At 41.0% G+C, this 26,177-nt stretch overlaps 1 protein-coding gene across 1 annotated transcript in view; it reads right to left on the bottom strand.

The window, feature by feature from the left end:
* LOC308679275 (arf-GAP with Rho-GAP domain, ANK repeat and PH domain-containing protein 2-like) overlaps positions 1 to 26,177 on the bottom strand; it is a gene marked incomplete at both ends in the record, with an annotated part of 89,261 nt that overhangs the window by 37,605 nt on the left and 25,479 nt on the right. The window contains 7 exons of the mRNA XM_081346881.1: positions 1,053 to 1,116; positions 3,451 to 3,649; positions 5,831 to 5,933; positions 9,349 to 9,493; positions 21,415 to 21,549; positions 22,621 to 22,795; positions 24,333 to 24,515. Of these exons, the coding sequence (XP_081203007.1) occupies positions 1,053 to 1,116; positions 3,451 to 3,649; positions 5,831 to 5,933; positions 9,349 to 9,493; positions 21,415 to 21,549; positions 22,621 to 22,795; positions 24,333 to 24,515 (1,004 nt within the window). The remainder of the gene's footprint in view (positions 1 to 1,052; positions 1,117 to 3,450; positions 3,650 to 5,830; positions 5,934 to 9,348; positions 9,494 to 21,414; positions 21,550 to 22,620; positions 22,796 to 24,332; positions 24,516 to 26,177) is intronic.

Genomic DNA, 26,177 nt, shown 5'->3' with positions numbered 1-26,177 from the left:
TGCAGAGGTCTCCAAACCTTTGGGCACCAGGGACCGGTTCCGTGGGGAGAGGTTCTTCCACGGACCGGAGGGTACATGGTTTTGTGTGCTGCCTGCATCCCACGGAGGGGGCTTTGCTTGTTCGTGCAGACCGGTTGCTGGCATGTCACAGCCTGGTACCAGTCCACAGACCTGGGGTTGGGGACCCGTGCTGGCATGTCACAGCCCGGTACCAGTCCACAGACCTGGGGTTGGTGACCCGTGCTGGCATGCCCCAGCCCGGTACCAGTCCACAGACCTGGGGTTGGTGACCCGTGCTGGCATGTCCCAGCCCGGTACCAGTCCACAGACCTGGGGTTGGGGACCCGTGCTGGCATGTCCCAGCCCGGTACCAGTCCACAGACCTGGGGTTGGTGACCCGTGCTGGCATGCCCCAGCCCGGTACCAGTCCACAGACCTGGGGTTGGTGACCCGTGCTGGCATGTCCCAGCCCGGTACCAGTCCACAGACCTGGGGTTGGGGACCCGTGCTGGCATGTCCCAGCCCGGTACCAGTCCACAGACCTGGGGTTGGTGACCCGTGCTGGCATGTCACAGCCCGGTACCAGTCCACAGACCTGGGGTTGGTGACCCGTGCTGGCATGTCACAGCCTGGTACCAGTCCACAGGCTTGGGGTTGGGGACCCGTGCTGTAGTGGATGAAACCAAGTTTGTGAACTTTCTATATCAATCTTCCACATCCTGGTTCCCAGCAAAGGTTTATACTTCTAACCATAAACAGCCAATACGAATTTGGCAAAAGCAATCCTAGGTGTGGAAGACAAGATAATTTCTAATGCTCTGTTTCTATGAAGTTTCTATTTCACAGCCTTTTCCAGAAAACTAAGGAGCCGTCTGAGAATATCCAAAGCATCAAGGCAAGAACTATCTCCATCTGCTCTGAGGGTCTTCTGAAGCTATGTGTCCACCCCCACATGTGCAAATATGGGTGTTTGCCAGGATCTCTAGCTAATCTCTCCAATTGCTTTGTTCAGCCCCCATCCTAGTCTTGAGCCCATATAATTTACAGCTTACCTTCCTTTCTCAACCAGTAGCAGAACGTCTGTTTTCTCTCCATTTTGGACGCAGCTGCTGATCGCTGAAACGTGAAAGGCAGAGCCATTTACAAACTTAAACCAGTCCTCTTCTCCTAAGTGCACAAAATCTATAGAAAACTGATGCTCAACAACGGAGCTTGGAAACAGTCTATTTTAATAGTGTTGGAAGATAAATCGGCTCCAGTGCCAAGCCGGGAGAAAGATGCTGAAAATAAAATGGAGGCTGGCTGCAGGAAAGAAGGTCTCTTGTTTATTTGGTAGGCAGAAACGAGTGATAACAGCATGTTTGTGGGGTGGCTGACAAAATGGAGTCGAGAGTAGTGCCGGCTTGCATGGCTAAGGCGGGACTAGAACTCACCATCTCCTGGTGTTTGGCCTAAAGTCACCCAGCCAGCTTTCATGGCTAAGCCGAGACTAGAACTCACTGTCTTCTGGTGATTGGCCCAAACTCAACCAGCCAACTTTCATGGCTAAGGTAGAACTAGAACTCACAGTCTTCTGCTTTCTAGCCTGGTGCCTTAACCACTAGACCAAGCTGTCTCTGACCTGAGGGAGGGATGGCCCATTTTCTCTATGCAGCAGCAGGCTTGCTTATTGTCATCTGATTTTTCCCAGGCAGCACCTGTTTCCCTACGTTAACCCCCTCCCGTTGTGCATCCTGTAACTATTACCTATTTCTTTTAATGGTCATCTTCAGCTCTGGTTTCTTCCTCATCTCTGAGCTTGCTTGTTTTCCTGCAGATGTTTCATGACCCAAACTAGGTAACATCCTCAATGCTAGTGACTGACTGACTGACTGTTACCTAGTTTGGGTCATGAAACGTCCTCAAGAACACAAGCAAGGTCAGAGAGCACCAAGCACCTCATTTCAACCCTGAGCTACAAATATTCTCCTTTATTGGCTCTGATTCCTGATGGGCTGATTGTCGTCCCTAACGTTCTGATCTCTGTTGGATGGCTGGGTTGAATTTGGAGAGAAAGATCCTTAAGTTATAATAAGGGATCTGGATCTATCCTCAGTTAACACGGATGTCCAATGAAGTACAGCATCTTTCTGATCGATGACCTTGTTGCCGTGTGGAAGGTAGAATTTTGGGAAGATAGGATGGGTTTCTTAATTGCCTGGTTTAGTCAAGCTTCACTGAGCATGTCCCAAAGGTGCTTTTCCAAGAGGCAACTGGACTTTCTTGTTTTTCTTTGAAGACATTTTTGTTTCCCAACCAAGAAGCTTCTTCGGCTCCGAAGAAGCTGAAGAAGCTTCTTGCATGAGAAGCGAAACGTCTTCAAAGAAAAACAAGAAAGTCCAGTTGCCTCTTGAAAAATCACCTTTGGGACAACCATGACCTGGTTGGCTGAGGATCTCCATGGGCCTTCAATGAACATTATCACGGCTGGCCAATATCTTTCTTTTTTGGTTCCAATTTATACATGACTTTGCAATGCCAAGTTTACAATTCCACCAGTCTACTTCTTCACAATCTGATTTTATTACAGCAATTCCTTCATTGTAATTACTGAGGCAACACAGCTAATTGTATAAGTCACAGCATTTGACAATATTGCTTCCTATATTGCTGAAGTCGTGTGTGAAGAAACCTACCGTATTCAGAAAAGGACAGGTGGTCCATGACTTACGTCAGTTCACATAGAATGGAATGGAATGGAATAGAAAAATGAAGAATTAGAATTAGAATGGAACAGAATGGAATGGAATAGAATAGAATAGAATGGAATGGAATGGAATGGAATGGAATGGAATGGAATGGAATGGAATAGAATAGAATAGAATAGAATAGAATAGAATAGAATAGAATAGAATAGAATAGAATAGAATAGAATAGAATAGAATAGAATAGAATAGAATAGAATAGAATAGAATAGAATAGAATAGAATAGAATAGAATAGAATAGAATAGAATAGAATAGAATAGAATAGAATAGAATAGAATAGAATAGAATAGTTGGAAGGGGCCTTGTATGTCACCTAGTCCAACTCCCCCCCAAGCAGGAGACCCTACACCATTTCTGACAGATGACAGTCCAGTTTCCTCTTGAAAGCTTCCAATGATGAAGCTCCCACAAGTTCTGAAGGCAACGACTGTTTCATTGGTGGATTGTTCTCCCTGTCAGAAAATTTCTCCTCATTTCTAGGTTGAATCTCTCCTTGATCAGCTTCCATCCTTTATTCCTTTTCAGCCCCTCAGTTGCTTTGGAAAACTGGATGACACACCCCCCTCCTCTCTGTGACAGCCCCTCAAATGCTGGAAGACTGCTACTATGTCTCCCCTGGTGCATGTGAAGTTTTCAAAGTGCTATGAAATCAATCTAATATATGTATATATTAGATTGATATATATGTATATTTTAAGTCTTACTTAACTCCTGGAGCCGCCTTAAGTGCATTGAATTCTCTGGTGAATTTTCCAGTTCAAGGTAAAAATACAAACTGGTCTTCTCTAGAGCAAACCAGCCCTTTTTCCAATTATCCAGGTCCTGGCAGTCTTTGTAGAACAGCTGGCCAATAACATCTGTCTCTCTCTCTTGAAGACCTCGGGCCAATTCAGGTACAAAGTGCTATTGCCAACAGAAACGAAAAAAATGTGCAAAGGTTTGAGGGGCAGAAGACACGGACTTTGTCATTTGTTAGCTACCGTGGTTACATACTTTACATGTTTAACACAGTTATTTTGCATTTTAAGTTCACTTAATTCTCTTTCCTTTGAAATAATATAGGAAGGAAGGGAGAGCTTTTGACATTCCTAAACTGAAAAGATAAAACAGGCTGGAGATAAGAAAAAGTTTGTTAGTACAAACTGAGGGTCTCGTTTATCTCTTTTTTGTGAAATAATAATAATAATAATAATAATAATAATAATAATAATAATAATAATAATAATAATAATAATAATAATAATAATAATAATAATAAGTTGGAAGGGACCTTGGAGGTCATCTAGTCCAACCCCCTGCTCAGGCAGGAAACCTTATACCATTTCAAGCAAATGGCTGTCCAGTCTCTTCTTAAAAACCTCCAGTGTTGGAGCATTCACAGGTTCTGGAGGCAGGTTGTTCCACTGGTTAATTGTTCTAACTGTCAGGAAGTTTCTCCTTAGTTCTAGGTTGCTTCTCTCCTTGACTAGTTTCCATCCGTTGCTTCTTGTCCTGCTTTCAGGTGCTTTGGAGAATAGCTTGACTCCCTCTTCTTTGGGGCAGCCCCTGAGATATTGGAACACTGCTATCATGTCACCCCTCACTCTTCTCTTCGTTAAACTACACATACCCAATTCCAGCAACCGTTCCCTATATGTTTTAGCCTCCAGCCCCCTAATCATCTTTGTTGCTCTTCTCTGTACCCTTTCTAGAGTCTCGACATCTTTTTTACATCGTGGTGACCAAAACTGGATGCAGTATTCCAGGTGTGGCCTTACCAAAGCATTGTAAAGTGGTATTAGTACTTCACTTGATCTTGATTCTATCCCTCTGTTAATGCAGCCTAGCACTGTGTTGGCTTTTTTGGCAGCTGCAGCACACTGCTGGCTCATATTGAAGTGATTGTCTACTAGGACTCCGAGGTCACCTTTTGCTCCTTACAATTTATGCCCCCTTCTGATGTCAGGCCTCACTTTAGTGAACGTGGGATGCAAATATGTAACCTGTTTGACTACACGTAACTGATTTCCTTTTTTTTTGTTTATTACTTTTATGAAAACATATATTTAAACAAAAAAAAATACATATAAAAAACAAGACATGACATAAACAATACAATCAACAAAAATAGAAAAAGAATACTTAACTTCCGTTATTCCTAATCTTTCTAATCATTTTCAGGTGACTTCCTCAAGTTCCCCACCTATCTGCGTTTCATCGCAAATCATCATTAGCAATTTCTATTTCGTAATTTTAAATCATATTTAATATCTATCTATATTTAATTTCTTGTCATTTAACAATCATTATTTCATATTGTCCTTAATACTAAACATTAAACTCTAAAACTACAACCTATAAACACTTCCAAGTCCATTTCAAACTAGTTAATATGACAATATTTCTTCAAATAGTCCTTGACTTTCTTCCAATCTTACTATGATCCTGCCCGATCAACTTTCCTGTTGCGTTTTCTTTGTTGTGTTAAGGAATGTAAAGGTTGGGATTCTCTCTCTCCTTTTTCATAGAGAGATCCCACTTTATCAGGGTACCATAATAAACTTCTTTTAAACCATCTTCCAATTCGGTTGTTTATTGGGGAAGTAAACCAAGGCAGAAACGAGCGCTAAATTTGGCTATCAGGTGTGACCAAAAACTCAATTCTTAGAATTAGAAGAATTCAATTTTGTAGCCTTCTTGGACTTTTGAATTAGAATTCCAAAGTCCAAGAAGGCTACAAAATCTTAGTCCTCATCGGTACTTTTCGAAACAGGAAAGTCCGAATTTTGCACAAGAAAGAAAAACATCTACTCTTAAGATGGCTTCTAATAACTCGGGCGGAGTTTCTTAACTGAAGAATATCAAATCATTTTTTTTTTAAAAAAACACAACAGAATTGTTATTTATGTTTAACTGCGCCGTTTCTTAAAAAGCAACAAGAAACCCATCGCCAAGAAAACGATTTTTACTCCTTTGCGATCTGAATTTGCTTTCCATTAAAAACCTGCCTTTGTCTGAAGGTCGCCTGGTTAAAACAAAAGTGTTTTGTCTCCATTTCCTTTAAAGGTGCCTGTCTTAACTTGAACAGATAATTACAAAAATTACCTTAGCAATTGCCCGAGTCCATTTTCGTTGAGAATGTGCGGTTTCGGCACCGAAGAGAAAAGCACGTTCTGACAGTAAGTAGATTTCAAAGGTAAACATAGCTCTAAAATTGCGGAGGAGAAGATGAATCAAATCTATTTAGTATTAGCTTCACAAAAGGAAAACAATAAGTGGTACATTTTGTTCTCAGACCTTTATTCCTCTTGTCCTGGAAATGAATCGCAACAGTTCTTCCCCCTAAATAGTCGGATAGTCTAATGAAGAGGAACAGAGGAGGGATAAACTGTACGAGGAAATGAAAGCTAAAATAATGGAAATAAACCAATAATTTAGGCGGGGAAAGAACAATAGTCAACATATTGCCTGATTAAACTGGGACTTTATTTTCAAAAAAGAAAAAGTTAAATCTTCTGAATTACATTCAGCTATGCCTTTAGAACCGAAATGGAAAATAGGGTGGCTTCAGTCTACGCACATGAAAATTCAAACACAAACCCACACAAACAGACCCATCCTATTGCAGAAAGTTTCACTGACCCATTGAAAGGTCACATTTCCTTTTTTTTTTCCAGGCACTGCGAAAGGTGTTCTCGTGCACATAGAAGGGATGTCGTGAAAATGCACCTAGAAAAAGTAACTTCATCCTATCCTAGTCTTGTCGTTTTTATCCCTAACCTGATTATGTCAGCCAGATGTTTAGACTGGATTTGACATTTTTATTCATGGGCTGAATCCCTCCCAAGGACCTGGAGGAGGCAGATGTTGTTTGATGGGGTTAGAAGTATAGTCGTTAGAGTGTAAGCCATTCTAAGTAAAACTGCCTTTTGCAATTGACCGATGGTGATTGTTGTCAATGCCAATAGTGTTCAAGTGGTGCTCCAGATGTCTTGGGATTGTACCCAAGTCGTCTATCACTACCTTTGCTTTCTTTTACCACAGGAAGGAAGGAGGGAAGGAATCTAGTTATATAAATCAGGAAGAAAGGAAGGCAGGAAAGCAGGGAGTGAGGAAGGAAGGAAGGAAGGAAGGAAGGAAGGAAGGAAGGAAGGAAGGAAGGAAGGAAGGAAGAAAGGAAGGAATCTAGCTATATGAAGAAGGAAGGAAGGAGAGAAGGAAGGAAAGAAGGAAGGAAGGAAGGAAGGAAGGAAGGAAGGAAGGAAGGAAGGAAGGAAGGAAGGAAGGAAGGAAGGAAGGAAGGAATCTAGCTATATGAATGGAAGGAAGGAAGGAAGGAAGGAAGGAAGGAAGGAAGGAAGGAAGGAAGGAAGGAAGGAAGGAAGGAAGGAAAGGAGGGAAGGAAGGAAGGAATCTAGCTATATGAATGGAAGGAAGGAAGGAAGGAAGGAAGGAAGGAAGGAAGGAAGGAAGGAAGGAAGGGGCTATTAATATCCAAACAGGAAGTCCAGATTATCCCTCTCCACGCGTTTTTATGCAGGAAACCATGAACAAATACTAAATCCCAAGACCTTATTTAAGGAGATAATGTAACTAATTTACATTAATTGGCTAAATGAACTGGTTTTGGAATTCTGTCTTGTTGCCTTCCCTTGTTTTTCCCACTTCCTTATATTCCCATTTGCCCCACCAATTTCTTTCTACATCTAGATGCCCAGATTCAAACGCAAGGGAAATTCATTATTACATTCTCCATGTGCAACGAACTTGGTTGTTTAGCTGCCTTCCTTGTGGTGCAGGATTGGCAGAAGGCTGTTACGTTTGTGCTTCTGGGCTTTAAGAAAGAAGATCCAAATTGATCTTTTTTTTTCTATTCCGGTTGGAATCAATGGAGGGAAAGAATAAGAATTTCCCACCTGAGCAAACCTACTAGGGCCTCAGGAGGGTCAGCCTTCCATGGAAGCAGGGGAGAAATGGCTGGAGATGCTTCTAATTATTCCACCTCCATGTTTGTAAAACAGAGTCTTGCACACAGAGAGCTAACCCCTTTCAAGTCTGTTTTCTCTCCTGGAAGACGTACCCCTGAGCTATCGAAGATGCAAATCCTGGCTTTAAAAAATTGACAGGACTATCCTCCTTCCTCTGGAAAAGGTTGCAATTTCTACAAGCTCCACCGATTTTTAAAAAAAAGAGCAGGGAATTATCAAGGAATTTTAATTTTGCTAAGTTCATTAAGAGTAAGGTTTGATTGGGAAAGAGCCAATTCAAAGTTCTCACCCCGCCCATAAAGCATAGGGTTCATCTCTCAGAAGATCATTCATTCATTCATTCATTCATCCATTCTCTCACTCACTCCGTGTGTATATTGCTGGATCTGCCATGAACTCCCAGATCCACTGATTTAAAAGGCCAGTTAATATCAAGTAATTTTAATTCCATTAAGTTCATTTAAGAATAATACTTTACTGGAAGAGAGCAGATTCAAAGTCCTCGTGCCGTCCATAACGTGTCAGTTTAATTTCTCAGGTCATCCATTTATTAATTGACTCTCATTCCACTCAATTAACCATCAACCAACCAGTGGAACTTAGAAGTGATGGGTGCTCCATCACTGGAGGCTTTCAAAAAGAGACCGGACAACCATTTTTCTGGAATGGTATACAGTCTTCTGCTCGGGCAGAGGGTTGGACTAGATGGCCTCCGAGGTCTCCGCCAACTCTGTTATTCTATGATTTATAGAATAACATACGTACAGTCACTCATGCGCTCGTGACCTCCCGGTTAGACTACTGCAATGCTCTCTACATGGGGCTGCCCTTGAGGACCACTCGGAGGCTTCAGCTGGTGCAGAATGCAGCCGCGTGAGTAGTAATGGGAGTGTCCCGATACTCTCATGTAACACCTCTTCTCCACGAGCTGCATTGGCTTCCAGTTGCCCTCCGGGTGAGATTCAAGGTGCTGGTGATGACCTATAAAGCCCTAAATGGCATGGGTCCGGATTACCTTAGGGAGCACCTGCTAACGGCATCAGCTTCCCATCGTCCTGTACGCCCCCACAGGGAGGGCCTCCTTAGGGTTCTGCCGGTTAGAGATTGCCGGCAGGTGATTCCCAGGGGGAGGGCGTTCTCTGTGAGTGCGCCTGCCCTTTGGAACGAACTGCCGATGGAGCTTCGGACTGCCCCCGACCTTCGCTCGTTTCGCCGGGACTTAAAAACCAGGTTGTTCGAATTGTCTGGCCTGGACTGAGGGATTTTAAATTTTAAAGTATTTTAATTAAATCATATTAAATTATATTAAATTAATTTTAAAATTTTAATTTTATTGTTATTATGAATTGTGGGCTTGTACTAATTTAATTCCATTTTATTCTCTTTTTTGTACTGTTTTAACTGCCCTGTGAACCGCCCTGAGTCCTTCGGGAATAGGGCGGTATATAAATTTAACAAATAAATAAATAAATAAATTTGTTTATCTTTGGACCTTCCAGCAATTTGCAATGAAAAATCCAGAATTAAGAATGTCACAGCCATTATAAAAAGTTGCTTTGTAAACAAGAAACAAACAAAAGATCAATATCAACAGAGCAAATCATTAACCCAAACCATCAAAGACCTTGGACTTACCCCATGGGTAAGGTGTCTTCCGACTTATGAATGACAAGACAGATGACTTCACCGATATCCAACGTCCCACTTGGGGTGGCCATCTTCTCGTTCTCATAGTAACTCAAAAAGCCGCTTTCCAACACACACCATCTCCTATTGCACTCTACGTTTAAAGAGGGGTTTATTTATTAACGGAAGAGTTAGCTGTTGTCATAAGATGACTGGCAAACAATCCATAACATAAACAGACCTAGCCTGCAGAGATTTTAAATGAGTCTTTGCAAAACTTCAATTTTCCATCTGCCTCTAACCAGACGATTCAGTGATGCACAACAAATTGGCTAGCTGGTATTTGAACTTGCAAGGGTTCTGTTTTTAATGTCCAGCTCATTTCCCAAAATTATTTTATCCTGAACAGAATAGAGTAGACTAGAGTAGAGTAGAGCATAGACTAGGATAGGATAGGATAGGATAGGATAGGATAGGATAGGATAGGATAGGATAGGATAGGATAGGATAGGATAGGATAGGATAGGGTAGGGTAGGGTAGGGTAGGGTAGGGTGGGGTAGGGTAGGGTAGGGTAGGGTAGGACAGGACAGGACAGGACAGGACAGGACAGGACAGGACATAATAAATATTAGAGAATAGAATAGAATAGAATAGAATAGAATAGAATAGAATAGAATAGAATAGAATAGAATAGAATAGAATAGAATAGAATAGAATAGAATAGAATAGAACAGAATAGAAGGAATGGAATGGAATGGAATGGAATGGAAGGGTAGGGTAGGGTAGGGTAGATCTTGCCTGCATCTGAAATCAATAGAATTCTTAATAGAATAGAATAGAATAGAATAGAATAGAATAGAATAGAATAGAATAGAATAGAATAGAATAGAATAGAATAGAATAGAATAGAATAGAATAGAATAGAATAGAACAGAATAGAAGGAATGGAATGGAATGGAATGGAAGGGTAGGGTAGGGTAGGGTAGATCTTGCCTGCATCTGAAATCAATAGAATTCTTTATAGAATAGAATAGAATAGAATAGAATAGAATAGAATAGAATAGAATAGAATAGAATAGAATAGAATAGAATAGAATAGAATAGAATAGAATAGAATTCTTCATTGGCCAAGTGTGATTGGACACACAAGGAATTTGTCTCCGGTGCATAACCTCTCAGTGCACATACAAACAACAAAGTGATAGGTCATAGATACCAATAGGAGAAGGTAGGAGGAAAGATGGGAAAGATGAGATGATGAGAAGGATAATAACAATACAGCCCTACTACATGGGTAAAATATATTTAGGCCTAAGACAGTACTGTGGGAATTAAGTGATCAGCAGAGTGATGGCACAGGGGGGAAAAAACTATCGTTTCTAATTGTTTTGGCGTGTAATGCCTTACAGTGGTGTTCAGAGGAGAGAAGTTGAAAAAAATTATGTCCAGGATGAAGGATCTATAGTTATTAGATAGATAGATAGATAGATAGATAGATAGATAGATAGATAGATAGATAGATAGATAGATAGATAGATAGATAGATAGATAGATAGATAGATAGATAGATGATAGATAATATCTATCTATAGATAGATAGAGATATAGATAGATATAGATATATAGATATAGATATAGATATAGATATATAGATAGAATAGAGCTGGAAGGGGCCTTGGAGGTCTTCTAGTCCAGCCCCCCCTCCCCCGCTTAATCAGAACCTATAGCATTTCAGATGTTACTGTCTCCTCTTAAAAATATCCAGTGATGGAGCGCCCATGATTTCTGGTGGCAAGCTGTTCCACTGGTTGATTGTCCTCACTGTCAGGAAGTTTCTCCTTAATTCCAGGTTGCTTCTCTCTTTGATCAGTTTCCAACCATTGTTTCTTATCTTGCCTTCTGGTGCTTCGGAGAATAACGTGACCTCCCCCCCTCTTCTTTGTGGCAGCCCCTCAAATACTGGAACACTGCTCTCATGTGTCCCCTAATTCTTCTTTTATTTAGACTTTTCTCAGCCCTTTTTCTGGTTCGTGCAGTGTAGAGTAGTTCACATCTGACGTACTGAACACATGCGTTTTTACCTACACTTATGTACCAGATAAAGGTCCTTTGAGCTTCCATCCCCATCAGAAATAATCAGATTTGTAATTAAGTAAATTACTCCGCTTCCTATTTAAGCTCATTGAAGTAGCCAGTCCAATTTCAACCTCCAGGTTAAACCAAGGGATGTTTTCGTTGTTCAAACTAATAAGCACAAGGAAAGTTGTATTCCCTTCCTTTTTGATATTTTTAAAATAGCCTCATTGAATCGACGCAGGCGGCGTTGTTGCTGTCGTTGTTGTTGTTTTTCTTTCTTTCTTTAAAGAAGAAAAGAGGGGGAGAAAAAAAAAACAACAACCCAGAAGCTTTTAAAAGCTTCCTATTGCAGTCGCCCGGTTTCAGACGTACAGAAACCGTCAAAGAGTCAAAACACAAGAGATCGGGAGATTAGAAAAAGCAAAAAAAAAAGAAAAGGTAAGTGGAAAAAATAAATAAATAAGAGAATCCTCTGAGCTGAAAAAGGAAATGAAAGCTGCGGGGAAACAACGACAGAAGCCGATTGCCAAATGAACGGTTGAGTCCCGCGGCACACAAAAGCGAACCCAACCCACCACAAATGGTGGAAATAGAGGCCAAGAAAAGTCGATCTATTTTACCTTGGTGGAACTCACGGCATGAAAGCCTCTTCAGTGGGAGCAAAGCTAAGGAGGACAAGCCATAGTTTTGGAGGGAAAAGTGGGGGGAGGGGGGGAGAATAAAGAGCCTTGAAAAAAATCATCCCCCAAAATACATTCTGATCAGATGCGTCCTAAATATAACCGCGCAAGATTTCCTACAGTGTTAAAACTGACCGACGTTAACAATTCCTCTTGTGTTCTTGAAATGCATAAAGGGAAAAAAGAAGCTTGCAGATCTTCCTAACTTACTTCCTTCTTTCCTTCCTTCCTCTTTCTCTGCCTTCCTCCTTCCTCCCACTTTTCCTTATTCTCAGATAGACTCCTACCTTCCTTCCTTTCTCTTCCTCCCTTCTTCTCTCTTTCTCTCTTTTCTCTTTCTTTTCTCTTTTCTCAGTATCTATCATCTTTATCTTTTTCTTATTTAATCAATTATCCATCCTACATATTCAGTGTAATCTATCTATCTCTCTATCCATCTATCTATCTATGTACATATCTATCTATCACTATCTATTTATCTATCTCTATCTATCTATCTACATATCTACATATCTCTATCTATCTATCTATCTATCTACATATCTATCTCTATCTACCTATCTACCTACCTACCTATCTACAAATCTATCTGTCTGTCTGTCTATATCTATCTATCTATCTATCTATCATCTATCTATCTATCTATCTATCTATCTATCTATCTATCTATCTATCTATCTATCTATCTATATATCTATCTCTATTTACCTATCTACCTACCTACCTATCTACAAATCTGTCTATCTATCTATCTATCTATCTATCTATCTATCTATCTATCTATCTATCTATCTATCTATCCATCCACCCATTCATCCATTTATTTATGTGATTTATCCTTACCACAATCAACATGATAATTATCCGTGTTTTGTTTTGTGCATTTTGTCATCAGAACATTTTAGTCCAGGCTGCCTGTTGATTTAATAGCTGCAGCAGTTTTTATGTCTTTTTTTAGTTTTGTACACCAGCAAAAGTACTTTGTAGAATATTAATAAATAAATAAATGATAAAATACTTCTACTGTAGACCAGCTTTCTCCTTCTTCATCTGCACCTTTAATCCTTGCCCAAGCTATGGTATCTGAGATAGGTTTAACACCATACAAATTCAAATACTTTCACCACCATTCTTTGCGACAGATTAATTTCAGTGATATGTTAGTTGTGCAGTATATTGTTCACATGACTCTACATTAATTGCTGTATCTCCTTCTTAGCTTTATCTGGAGTCCTTGGTACTCTCTGAGCTTGGTGGTTTGCTTGCAGCTGTTTCATTACAAGATTACTGTAGTCTGGTAAGGAAACATCTGCAGGGAAAAAACAACAGCCAAGCTTAGAGAGCTCCAACAATACCACAGTTCAAGTCTGAGCTACATATATTCTCTTCTGTTAGCTATATCTGCCTATCAAAAACAGTATTTCCTGATACAGAAGAGATAAAGATATAGAAGAGATAAAGACAGACAGACAGACAGACAGATAGATAAAGATAGATAGATAGATAGATAGATAGATAGATAGATAGATAGATAGATAGATAGATAGATAGATAGATGTAGAGATAGAGATAGAGATAGAGATAGATAGAGATAGAGATAGAGATAGATAGATAGATAGATAGATAGATAGATAGATAGATAGATAGATAGATAGATACATGTAGATAGATATAGAAATAGAGATAGATAGAGATAGATAGATAGATAGATAGATAGATAGATAGATAGATAGATAGATAGATAGATAGATAGATGAGAGAGAGAGAACAGATAGATTTAACTAGCAGATTGTTATGATAAAAAAGGGACATACAGTACAAAAACTGTTTTTTCTCAATCATGTGAGCTGGTAAAATAATTATTGTACAATACTAGAAGATAGATGTGATACCGAGAGATTTAGCTGATTTTCACAAATATATTATTTTACTGATATATGGTTCAAAACAAAAGGAACACACAGCACACAATAAAAGCAAACAGCCAAGGCAGATTGTTGACTTTTAATACCTTCAGGTATTTGCATCACCAAATAGCCTCCGAAGAATAAGGTTTAAGCCTATTATGGAAACAGAAGTCAAACAGAACTGTGCTACATTCCTGATGCTTTAGGTGTTATCAACAGTTTGTTGATATGGGGCCTTTGTCAATATTTGGTTTAGTTATTTTTTAGAAACACACACACAAAAAAGCCCAGGAAGAAGACTTTCAAGCAATAGGGTCAGGACCAGGCAGGTTGTCCTATTTATAACAAAATATCAGGTTGTTTCCTATCCCTTTGGCTTATCCAAATTTCTCTTCCCTTGACACACAATGCAATTCAAAGTTGTTGATTAATCTAACTATGCACATATTGCAATATAAAAAATAAGAAACTCTTTCTGCCATCACCACAGCTACATAATGAAAAGCCATGGCGGCGCAGTGGTTAGAATGCAGTATTGCAGGCTAACTCTGCCCACTGCCCGGGCGTTCGATCCTGACCGGCTCAAGGTTGACTCAGCCTTGCATCCTTCCGAGGTCAGTAAAATGAGGACCCAGATTGTTGGGGGCCATAGATAGGATGACTTGTAAACCACTTAGAGAGGGCTGTAAAGCATTATGGACCGTTGTATAAGTCTAAGTGCTATTGCTAGAGCTCTACCTTTCCTTCCTTCCTTCCTTCCTTCCTTCCTTCCTTCCTTCCTTCCTTCCTTCCTTCCTTCCTTCCTTCCTTCCTTCCTTCCTTCCTTCCTTCCGAGTGGTTAGAATGCAGTATTGCAGGCTGATTCAGCTCACTGCCAGGAAGTTCAATCTTGACCGGCTCAAGGTTGACTCAGTCTTCCATCCTTCCGTGGTCGGTAAAATGAGGACCTAGATTGTTAGGGGCAACAGGCTGACTCTCTCAACCGCTTAGAGAGGGCTGTGAAGCACTATGAAGCGGTATGTAAGTCTAAGTGCTATTGCAAACTCTGCCCACGGCCAGGAGTTCGATCCTGACCAGCTCAAGGTTGACTCAGTCTTCCATCCTTCTGAGGTTGGTAAAATGAGGACCCAGATTGTTGGGGGCAACAGGCAGACTCTCTAAACCGCTGAGAGAGGGCTGTGAAGCACTATGAAGCGGTATGTAAGTCTAAGTCCAGCTGCCTGCAATTAGTGCAGGTTCGCGTCCCACCAGGCTCAAGGTTGACTCAGCCTTCCATCCTTCCGAGGTAGGTAAAATGAGGACCCAGATTGTTGGGGGTAATTAAGCTGACTTTGTAATAATGCCGCTGGGGTGTGTGTGAAAGCCCTAATAAGCAGGCATATACATAGAATGAAGGCTACTGCTAAGCTTGTAAGCCTCCCTGAGTCTTTGGAGAAGGGCAGGATATAAATGGAATTAAAATAAATAAAATAATAATAATAAAAAAATACGTGCTATTGCAAACTCTGCCCATGGCCAGGAGTTCGATCCTGACCAGCTCAAGGTTGACTCAGTCTTCCATCCTTCTGAGGTCGGTAAAATGAGGACCCAGATTGTTGGGGGCAACAGGCTGACTCTCTAAACTGCTTAGAGAGGGCTGTGAAGCACTATGAAGCGGTATGTAAGTCTAAGTCCAGCTGCCTGCAATTAGTGCAGGTTCGCATCCCACCAGGCTCAAGGTTGACTCAGCCTTCCATCCTTCCGAGGTAGGTAAAATGAGGACCCAGATTGTTGGGGGTAATTAAGCTGACTTTGTAATAATGCCCCTGGTGTGTGTGTGAAAGCCCTAATAAGCAGGCATAGACATAGAATGAAGGCTACTGCTAAGCTTGCAAGCCTCCCTGAGTCTTTGGAGAAGGGCGGGATATAAATGGAATTAAAATAAATAAAATAATAATAATAAAAAAATAAGTGCTATTGCAAACTCTGCCCACGGCCAGGAGTTCCATCCTGACCAGCTCAAGGTTGACTCAGTCTTCCATCCTTCTGAGGTCGGTAAAATGAGGACCCAGATTGTTGGGGGCAAGCGGCTGACTCTCTAAACCGCTTAGAGAGGGCTGTGAAGCACTATGAAGCGGTATGTAAGTCTAAGTGCTATTGCAAACTCTGCCCATGGCCAGGAGTTCGATCCTGACCAGCTCAAGGTTGACTCAGTCTGGACTTCCGGGTGGCAAGGCGTCACCGCAGGCAGCCATTCTGGCTGTCAGCCCCGCCGGCTCCGTAGAGCCGCCGAAAACAGCGCCGATCAGCTGTTTTGGCGGCTCGGAAGCCCCCTCCTCGGGAGAAGAGGAGGGGGTGAGCGCCCAGGTAGGGGTAGAGCTCTCCGGGGCCACCAGAGCTAAAAGTTTTGGCAGCTGAAGGATTGAGCCCCCCCGAAGCCTGGGTATGCTCCGGACTGCGGGGCGCCTCTGCTCCGGGCTTTTTGGAGCAGAGCAGGGCGTCAGCAACCATCCCTGCCAGCAAGAGAGAACCTTTGAGAACCTGGATGAGGGCAGAGCGATACAGGAGATCTAGGTGAAAGTGAATTTATGATCTTTAACTCAATGGACTTTGCGGAGTTTGAAAGTGAAAGTGCGTAGCAGGCAATAGTGGGTGAAAATGGCTGCCAAATCCTCTAAAGCTCTTAGAAGCGCAGGGGCTTCTCCGGTGCAGCAGTTTTCGTTACAAGCTTTATTGCCCCCTTCCCCTGCACCCACATCTGCACCTGTATCAACTTTTACAGTTAAAGACTTGCAGAATGTGTTACAAGAGGCTATGGAAAAGCAATCGCAACAATTAGCTGAGCTTATGAATGAAAAGCTCACAGAGCTTCTGGATGAGAAGTTAACAGAAATAAGGGCAGACATTTTATCTGCATTTCAAGGCATGGCTATATGTATTGAGCGCTTGGACGAGAGAGTGGAAGATCTCAGCCAAAATAATATTAGATTAGATGCAAAAATGACAGAGACTGAAAATGTGGTGGAGAAAATTGATAGTGATTTGACCTTGGTACAGTATCATGAGATGGAGTTTGCTGTGAGAATTAGAGGCTTAAAAGAGGATCTTAAAGAAAATTTGAAGAAAATAGTTTCTGAGGCTTTGGAAGGGGTGCTGGGGTGACCAGCAGATGCAATTATGGAAGATATAGATAAAATTTTCCGTGTTAATTCGTGGATTGCAAGACAAAGGAAACTACCCAGAGATGTGGTGGTTTACTTTACAAAGAGAGCAATTAGAAATGAGGTTATTCAAGCCTCCTACAATACTAAATTTGCAATTGCTGAGCAAGAAGTCTTGATTTTAAAAGAGATCCCTCCAAGAATCCTAAGGAGAAGGAAGGAATTTGCCTTTTTGGCACAAGAATTAAGACGACGTGATATTAAGTTCAGATGGGAGATACCAGTGGGTATGGTGGTGATGTATGAAGGTATGAGACATCGTCTTACTACAGTGTTGCAGGCACGTGATTTTTATAGTAATGTTTTAAAAGCAGCCCCCATACCAATTTTGGAAGCTACAAAGAAGAATGGTGAGGGAGAGTTTCAACAACGCAGTGAGAATTTACAAGGTGATGAAGGAACAACGCAGATAGATGAGAAAGTTACAGGAGTGGATCAAATTTCAGTATCATCGGAGGAGGCCAGAGACCAGAGGATGACGCGTGCTGCTTTGAGACGAATGAGACGAGCCTGAAGACTCAGTTGTAGAACTGAGGAGATAATAATGCAATATGGGAAAGTTTCTGGATTTAAGGTTAACATACAAAAAACTAAAATGTTGTCTAAGAATATGACAGTATCATAAAAGGCTGTTTTAGAAGAGCTAACGGGATTTGAAATTGTTAAAAGGGTTAAATATTTGGGGATATATTTGTCACTCTCAAATGTTAAGTTATATGAAAATAATTATGAAAAGTTATGGGGAAAAGTTCAAAAGAATTGGATAGCTGGAAAAAAACTACAATTATCTTTATTGGGAAGAATTGCAGTAGTGAAAATGAATGTCTTACTGAAATTTTTATTTTTATGTCAAATGATACCTATTCTTAAAAAGGATTCAAATTTGGAGGAATGGCAAAAGGGTATTAATAAATTTGTTTGGGTAGGGAAAAGGCCACGAGTTAAATTTAAGATTATGCAGGATATGTGTGAGAGAGGTGGTCTTAAAATGCCTAATTTTAAACTATATTATGAAGCTGCTGCCTTGTCAGTGATAAGTGATTGGATTAATTTAACACAAGTGAGATTATTAAATTTTGAAGGTCATGATTTGTTATTTGGTTGGTATGCATATTTATTGTATGATAAGAAGGTGGATAATGTGTTTAAGGTACATATTTTAAGACATGCTCTGTTGCGAGTTTGGGAAAAGTATAGACATAAGTTAAATTGTAAGATACCTATATGGGCAATATCGAAATATGCAATAGAAAATATAAGTGTTGGGGTTAAATATGATGTGATTACATATAAGGAAATTTTAAGTTTGGAAAGGAATGTATGGCATTTGCAGCTGTATAATATCTTAAGGAGGGACGCGGTGGCTCAGTGGGTTAGGACGCTGAGCTTGTCGATCAGAAGGTCGGCAGTTCGGCGGGTCGAATCCCAAGTGCCGCGTAGCAGAGTGAGCGCCTGTTACTCGTCCCAGCTTCTTCCAACCTAGCAGTTCGAAAGCACGTAAAAATGCAAGTAGAAAAATAGGGACCACTATGGTGGGAAGGTAACACTATGGTGGGAAGGTAAGAGACGTCCTCGGACAAGCGCTGGCACTTCGGCTTTGAAACGGAGATGAGCACCGGCCCCTAGAGTCAGAAACGACTAGCACACATGTGCGGGGGAACCTTTACCTTTTTAATATCTTAAGAGAAGAAAAGATTGTATAAACTTGGTTTCAGTATGGACAATTACAGGCCAGGTGGAAAGAAGACCAGAAAATTGTTTTTTCAATGACTGATGAAAATTTGGTAAAGTAAGTTAGAGATCGTTTTGTCCGCAATTGTTTTTATTGGGCATTATTATTGACATTACTGTTGTGGTTACTAAGTTGATGTTGAATTTAATTAAGGCAGCAAGACTTTTAGTAGGGCAATATTGGAAGAAGAAAGAACTGCCGACTATAGAAGAATGGACTTTAAAAATTTCCAACCTGGCGGAAATGGCAAAGATCTCAGCGTACTTGAAAGGCCATTCGCAACGGAGATATAATGGATGGACAAAATGGATTGATTATATTCTAAATATGGGACTAAAAAGTTTCATCTAGCATTTGAATAAGTATTGATGTGATATTTATACTGCTTGTAGTTATTTTATAAGAGTTAAAGTGCGATAGATTTAATAGTTTATTGTTGTTTGCATAAGGTTGATTATGATTGTTTGTATTTTTATACCCTGTATTTAGCTCTGGGAAGTCGGGGAGGGGGGGAGGGAAGGGAGGGGTTGGGGAGGGTTGGGGAGTGGGGAGGGGGTTGGGAGGGGTTGTGTTTTGTTAAAAATAAAATGTATTGTAAAACTTTTTAATAAAAAAAAAAGGTTGACTCAGTCTTCCATCCTTCTGAGGTCGGTAAAATGAGGACCCAGATTGTTGGGGGCAAGCGGCTGACTCTCTAAACCGCTTCGAGAGGGCTGTGAAGCACTATGAAGCGGTATGTAAGTCTAAGTGCTATTGCAAACTCTGCCCACGGCCAGGAGTTCGATCCTGACCAGCTCAAGGTTGACTCAGTCTTCCATCCTTCTGAGGTTGGTAAAATGAGGACCCAGATTGTTGGGGGCAACAGGCTGACTCTCTGAACCGCTTAGAGAGGGCTGTGAAGCACTACGAAGCGGTATGTAAGTCTAAGTGCTATTGCAAACTCTGCCCACGGCCAGGAGTTCGATCCTGACCAGCTCAAGGTTGATTCAGTCTTCCATCCTTCCGAGGTCGGTAAAATGAGGACCCAGATTGTTGGGGGCAACAGGCTAACTCTCTAAACCGCTTAGAGAGGGCTGTGAAGCACTATGAAGCGGTATATAAGTCTAAGTGCTATTGCTATTGCTACATAGTCAATAAACTGGGACTGTCATGCTGTTTTGAGTCCTTTCTAAAGTATAAGGTAACCCAAGGAATTGAATATCTCAAAACTTTTTGCAACTGTGCAAAATTGGCTGCTCATTTACTTCATTTGGTGGGGCTGTCGACATTTGGGGTGTCGAAAAAAAGGGAGAGCTTCTCACCGTGAACTCTAATGAAACACTTTTTTTTTATTTTATAGGGGCCAAAACATTTCCCATCCTGCTATTTCTTTAATCTAACCTAATTGGGTAGGAGTTTTTTTTTGGAAGGGTGAGGGGATCATTACATGGAGGTGAAAAATTATTTTATATTCTTTTTATCTTCCCCCCCTTATGCCTAAATAAATACATTGCATTTTTTTTTCTAAAAAGGAACTGTGACAAGAGTCCATATATTCTCAGGAAAATATATTTTTCCAGAGAATCATTCATCCATTCATTCATTTAATATGCCGTGTCTGACCAGCAAGGTGACATTAAGTGGCATATAAATTTAATTTAAAAAAAAACAACAAGATACACCTTTAATTTAATTCTAAGGCTATTTGCTCTCTACTCCTTAAACCTATGCTTAGGTTGCCTATATATACAATGTCCTCTGCCTTTTAGAACCATGGAGAATTTCATAAATTAATCTGAGTAAGAAATGTTTTAAGATCCAATCTTCCAAACTTTTGGACGTGCTGGAGCCCATCTTCAGGAAACTTCTCTCTACTGGAGTATATGCTCTGGGCTGTTCTATGAGTCGTATTTATGTGGTGGCTTCCTACTGGTTGATTGGTGTGTTGATGGCCAGTGATTGTTTGTTGTTTCCTTGTACTGCCAAGCCCTCAGTTCCTAAGGACCTGATAAGCTGTTGGTAAATCAGCACTGACTGACAAGGGGGCCGTTTCCCAGGCTCCAACCATTTCCCTGGCTGTTTTTGTACCTGCATGGTCGACAATCTTAGTAGCTGTGAAACTGAATCTAGACCCTTGTTCATTGCAATATGAGGCTACCAATGAGATTGAATCTCCGCACCTGACCGCCCACTTCTGATCTTGCAATCTGGTGGTTAGCTCCCTAATGTTTTAAGAGGTTGCAACGCTTAGTAATCAAACTACTGTTCGTTTTCTTTCTTCATTTTTTTTTGCGTGAACCGGTCACTTCAGAACTTTATTTCACTTGATGGGGAAATTATTTTCTCTCTGGGTTTTTTTTTCCCCCACACTCATTCTCGAGCCCTGGAATACATACTTATTACTGATAAAGTTCTAAAATAAAACAGTAAAAGGTCTAGCATCTTACCAATGTAGTATCAGGACACCCAAGCCATAGATAAGAAAGAAAGACCTACATACCTTCCTTAATTTTTCTCTCAATAAACAGCTTGGAAGGGTTGAAGGAAACCATGTATAAATTATCATAAAGGAAGGACAGTAAGGGCAAATCGGGAGAGGAAATGCTGTTGGTGTGGCCATCACAGTTGGAAAAATCTGTAAAGTAATGAAGAACAGTTAGTTGTGGAAGTAAAATTTCAAACTGTTGAGACTACTTGCTCTGAAGAGCAGAAGCTGGAACATCTAGGTTGATGCACAGTCAGATCTACTTAGCATATGGTTTCAGTATTCAGGAAATAGAACACAAAACATACAATAATCGAGTTGGAAGGGACCTCGGAGGTTCCTGGTACAAAATATGGTGGCCCTCATGTGTCCCATTTCCACGTGTGTCACCTCTCTTGCAGGAGCTACATTGGCTGCTGACTTGCTTGTAGATCCAATTCAAGATGCTGGCTGTCACCTTTAAAGCCTTCCATGGCCTGGGCTCAAGTTATCCGAAGGACTGTTTTTTTCCCCCCAGTCATATATACCTGGCCCACAAGAGTGGGGAGACAGGAGATATTATGGATCTCCTATCTTAGGGAGGTCCATCTAGAAGAAGGACCTTCTCCATGGTGGCTCCCTCCCTCTAGAAAATCATCCCTGTGGAGGTAAGATTGACACTCTTTCAAAAGGCCCTGAAGACATTGGTTCTGCCAATGGGCCTGGTGATCAAGTGTCTATGGAGATTCTCAGTCATCCAGGTCATGGTTGTCCCAAAGCTTTTTTCACGAGGCAACTGGACTTTCTTGTTTTTCTTTGAAAACGTTTCGCTTCTCATCCAAGAAGCCTCTCCAGCTCAGGATTTGAGAGAGTATAAATCCTTCCATTCCCCCACCATCCAGTCAGAGCTGAAGAATCTACTCGGATGAGCAGTGAAACGTCTTCAAAGAAAAACAAGAAAGTCCAGTTGCCCGTTGAAAAAAGCATCTTGGGACAGCCCATCCAGTGGTTGATCTGATTGCTTTCACTAGGGGAATGGGGGCTTATTGGATTTCGTATTGAGGTTTGCTTTTCCAGGTCAACCCAGATTCACTGTGACTGGGGTTCTCCTATAAATTTTCTTAACACATAAATAATAAATGCTTGCTCTCTTATTTGTGGGCCTCTGCTAACCTGAAATGGGTGTTCGCTGAACTATACACAAACACAGCCCCTATTCAAGCTATAGAAGATCCACCATACCTGAAAACTTATTGTGGTGGAGGAATTCCATTTGCAATCTCTGCCCAGATTTTTTGGCTAACAAATATGGGGTGCTGAACACGGGGTCTCCAGTTGCGCACATCACGTCTGCTCCACTAAACAGCAACATCATGGTCTCTAATACATCCAGCTTAATGACTGCAGCACAGAGCGCCTGATCATAACAATGAAAAGTATGGGTCAACATCCAGCTCAGAGATCCAAATTAACGTCCAGGTCCATTCCGTTTCCGAAAATCTTACTTTTAATTGAATACACGGCATGGAAATTTCAAAGCAAAACTAACCCTGAGGTTCCCAGACACCAGTTCATAGAATTAAACAATAATTTCTCCAGCCAACCCCCCCTCCACACCCTCTCACGTAGTCCATGTAAACAATTTCACTTTGTTACGGGAACCGTCTGCTTACTCTCCACACCTTCTGCAGTGTCCTTGGAAAGCGGTCAGGCTTTCACAAATCTCAGCGGAATCGTGGAAGTTTCATTTCTCTCCATCTAACCCATTCTAAAGCAACACCTCCCACCCACCCCCTTTACTCTAATGGCAAGTTGAAACGAAGAGGCACGTAGCTGCCAAAGTTTCATCCTTGACAGTATGAGCTATATGCAGAAGGCCAAAGTAGAAGAGATTGATGTTTCTTAATTGAATGGGGGGGGGGGTAACTCACAAAGACAAAAGTGAGCATACAAAAAAGAGTTCTTGTCACCAAGGTGCTCTCAGTCGCCTAACCCCGGACCTCTGTGTGCATAAGGTGTGTAGATCTGGACAATGGTTCAGATTTTACAGGGTCCTTGATCAAGCAGAGAAGGTTGCGGAGAGGGATACGTTGGGTTTTTGGCTTCCCAATATGATTGCATCTGTCCCCTGGCATTGTTGTTTGTGTCAGGATAATAATTTAATAGCTCAACAGCTTATGTAAAGATGTAATGTAATGTGGATGGTGCAATGTGGATGATGCAATGATAGGAATGACTTAGCAGGGTCTGTGTCTGTCCCTTTAAGAGTAAGCAGGGACTTTAAGAGGATGAGTATAAAAGGGAAGTTTTTTTCCTGGAATTTTTTCTCTCTCATCCGTTTGACTGCTGTAACTGCTGTGTGTTAAGTGTTTGCTGTTTCACCACGTGTATGTATTTTATTTCTAGTGTATATTTGTAGATATGGTGTAATATAAACCACATTTAAAAGGACGCAGTGGCTCAGTGGGTTAGGACGCTGAGCCTGTCGATCAGAAGGTCGGCAGTTTGGCGGGTTGAAACCCAAGTGCCGCGTAGCAGAGTGAGCGCCTGTTCCTCGTCCCAGCTTCTGCCAACCTAGCAGTTCGAAAGCACGTAAAAAATGCAAGTAGAAAAATAGGGACCACTCCGGTGGGAAGGTAACCACGTTCCGTGTGCCTTTGGCGTCTAGTCATGCCGGCCACATGACCACGGAGACGTCCTCGGACAAGCGCTGGCTCTTCGGCTTTGAAACGGAGATGAGCACCGGCCCCGAGAGTCGGAAACGACTAGCACACATGTGCGGGGGAACCTTTACCTTTACCTTAACCCACATTTAATTACAAACCACTGTGTATTTACTCCTGGGTTACCTCAGCACAATAAGACTGTACATGCTCTGACAGTTTGTCATCCAAAGAAGACCATAATCAAACCCAGAATTTATGACCCCAAATTATTCCCATCCTCAGCATTACCTTATTTAACTCCTCCTTGGTTTTAGACAACAGCGTCATTTTTCGGAATTTTCCTTCTTTATATTTTTGGGTAATAAAAGTTAGCCTCCTGTCAGCCGGGGCATCTACTTGTAACTTTTCATCCGGTTGAAGATTTCCTTCCCAAAAACTGTTGGCCCTTTCATTACCTATCACAATAAAAAGCTGGAAAAGAATGGGGAACTCATCAAATTTGCAGACGACACCAAGTTGGAATAGCCAACCCTCCAGAAGGCAGGCTTAAGATACAGAAGGATCTGGACAGACTCGAACACTGGGCGCTATCTAACAAAACGAAATTCAATGGTGAAAAAAAGTAAGGATCTACATTTAGGCAAGAAAAACCAAATGCACAGGTATAGTTTAGGAGGTACCTTGCTCAATAGTAGCAACTGTGAGAGGGAGCCTCATCTTTTGAATCACTTTGAAGTTTTTACTTTCCTCATTACTCATTGAATAACAATAAGAATCCTCTTTGCTTAATGTGGAAAAATGTTTATCACTGGAAGAAGAGAGGAGGTATCGGAGGAGGGTGTAATATTGGATTTAGTTTGAAGAAGTTTACATGTACCACTGAATTACTAATGGACCCATTCAACACGTTGTCTATTAAGCACTTGTCGGTAAAAATAGAAAATTAATAAAATATTTATGAAAGACTGAAAAATCTTCAGAACCACTAGTCTGGGTGCTGGGTGGGAATTCTCTTCAATCCATTTCAAAAGAAAGGCAATCCCATATTTCCTGCTTTGTAAGATCTTTCTTTCTTTCTTTCTTCTTTCTTTCTTTCTTTCTTTCTTTCTTTCTTTCTTTCTTTCTTTCTTTCTTTCTTTCTTTCTTTCTTTTATAATTTCTTGCAATATGCAGCAAAGAGGTGATTTCAGAGTTGTTTCTGCAAAGCTTTGTAAATGCTAAGGCTTTGTGAAATTGACCTAAAGAGAAGCTTTGAAGTTAATTAGAAAGAGCCTCGTGTGGGGGGAAAAAAGTCTGCCTTGTTTACACATCAATTGTAAAACGAGACTTTGAAGGTTGATTACTAGAGTACAAGATGGCTACTTTAAAGGAAAGGTTTTTGATCTGTGAAGTGCTCGAACTTTTGCGTTCTTTATTGGAACTGAAAAGTTACTATTGAAGATGAACAGAGACTTCTGGGGGAAATTGAGATGGATTCTAAGGCGGATTTTCAAATTACAATTTAAAAGAACAAGACGGAAATGTCGGATTTACAGATACAATTGGACGATCATTTAAAAAATGGAAAACGATGTGCAAATAATGTATCATAACAACAATGTGGACCACCCTTTTAAGTTGAGACATAAGAGATTTGCTGGAGATGCTTTATAGAATTTACAAGTGGACTCAAACGGTGATAAGAATTTCAAAAGGTGAGGCAAAGATATTAGACCAAAAAAAAAAGGACTTAGAATTTTATTTATGAAACTTAAGAATGGTTGGCAGGAAGAAGAAAAAAATAAAAGTGATTTGATTATGGTTAACGATTTCTTATTTCTGCTGATGCTTACTGCTTATTTGAACTTTTTCCTTTGGAAAATGTCTAATCTCTGCACTCTTTCTAGAGTCTTTATACCATGGTAATCAAAACTGGATGCAATATTCCAAGTGTGGCCTTACCAAGGCACTGATGGTGGTGGGTTAATCCTATTATGTCCCAAAGGTCATATCCTGCTTCCCTGGGGCTGATGGCTGATGATCGTTGGATTTTTTAGTGTGAGGGATTGTTGATTCTAGGGATCTTCCATTCTAATCCCAGTTTCCTGACTCCAATCTTTCTGACAAGATTATCACATCTGCGTTTTTGCAGAC

The sequence above is a fragment of the Vipera berus genome (genome assembly GCF_964194415.1).
Source record: "Vipera berus genome assembly, contig: HAP1_SCAFFOLD_117, whole genome shotgun sequence".
Taxonomy (NCBI): Eukaryota; Metazoa; Chordata; class Lepidosauria; order Squamata; family Viperidae; genus Vipera; species Vipera berus.
Note: the sequence above shows the minus strand (reverse complement) of the source record. Positions and strands in the feature narration are given on the sequence as shown.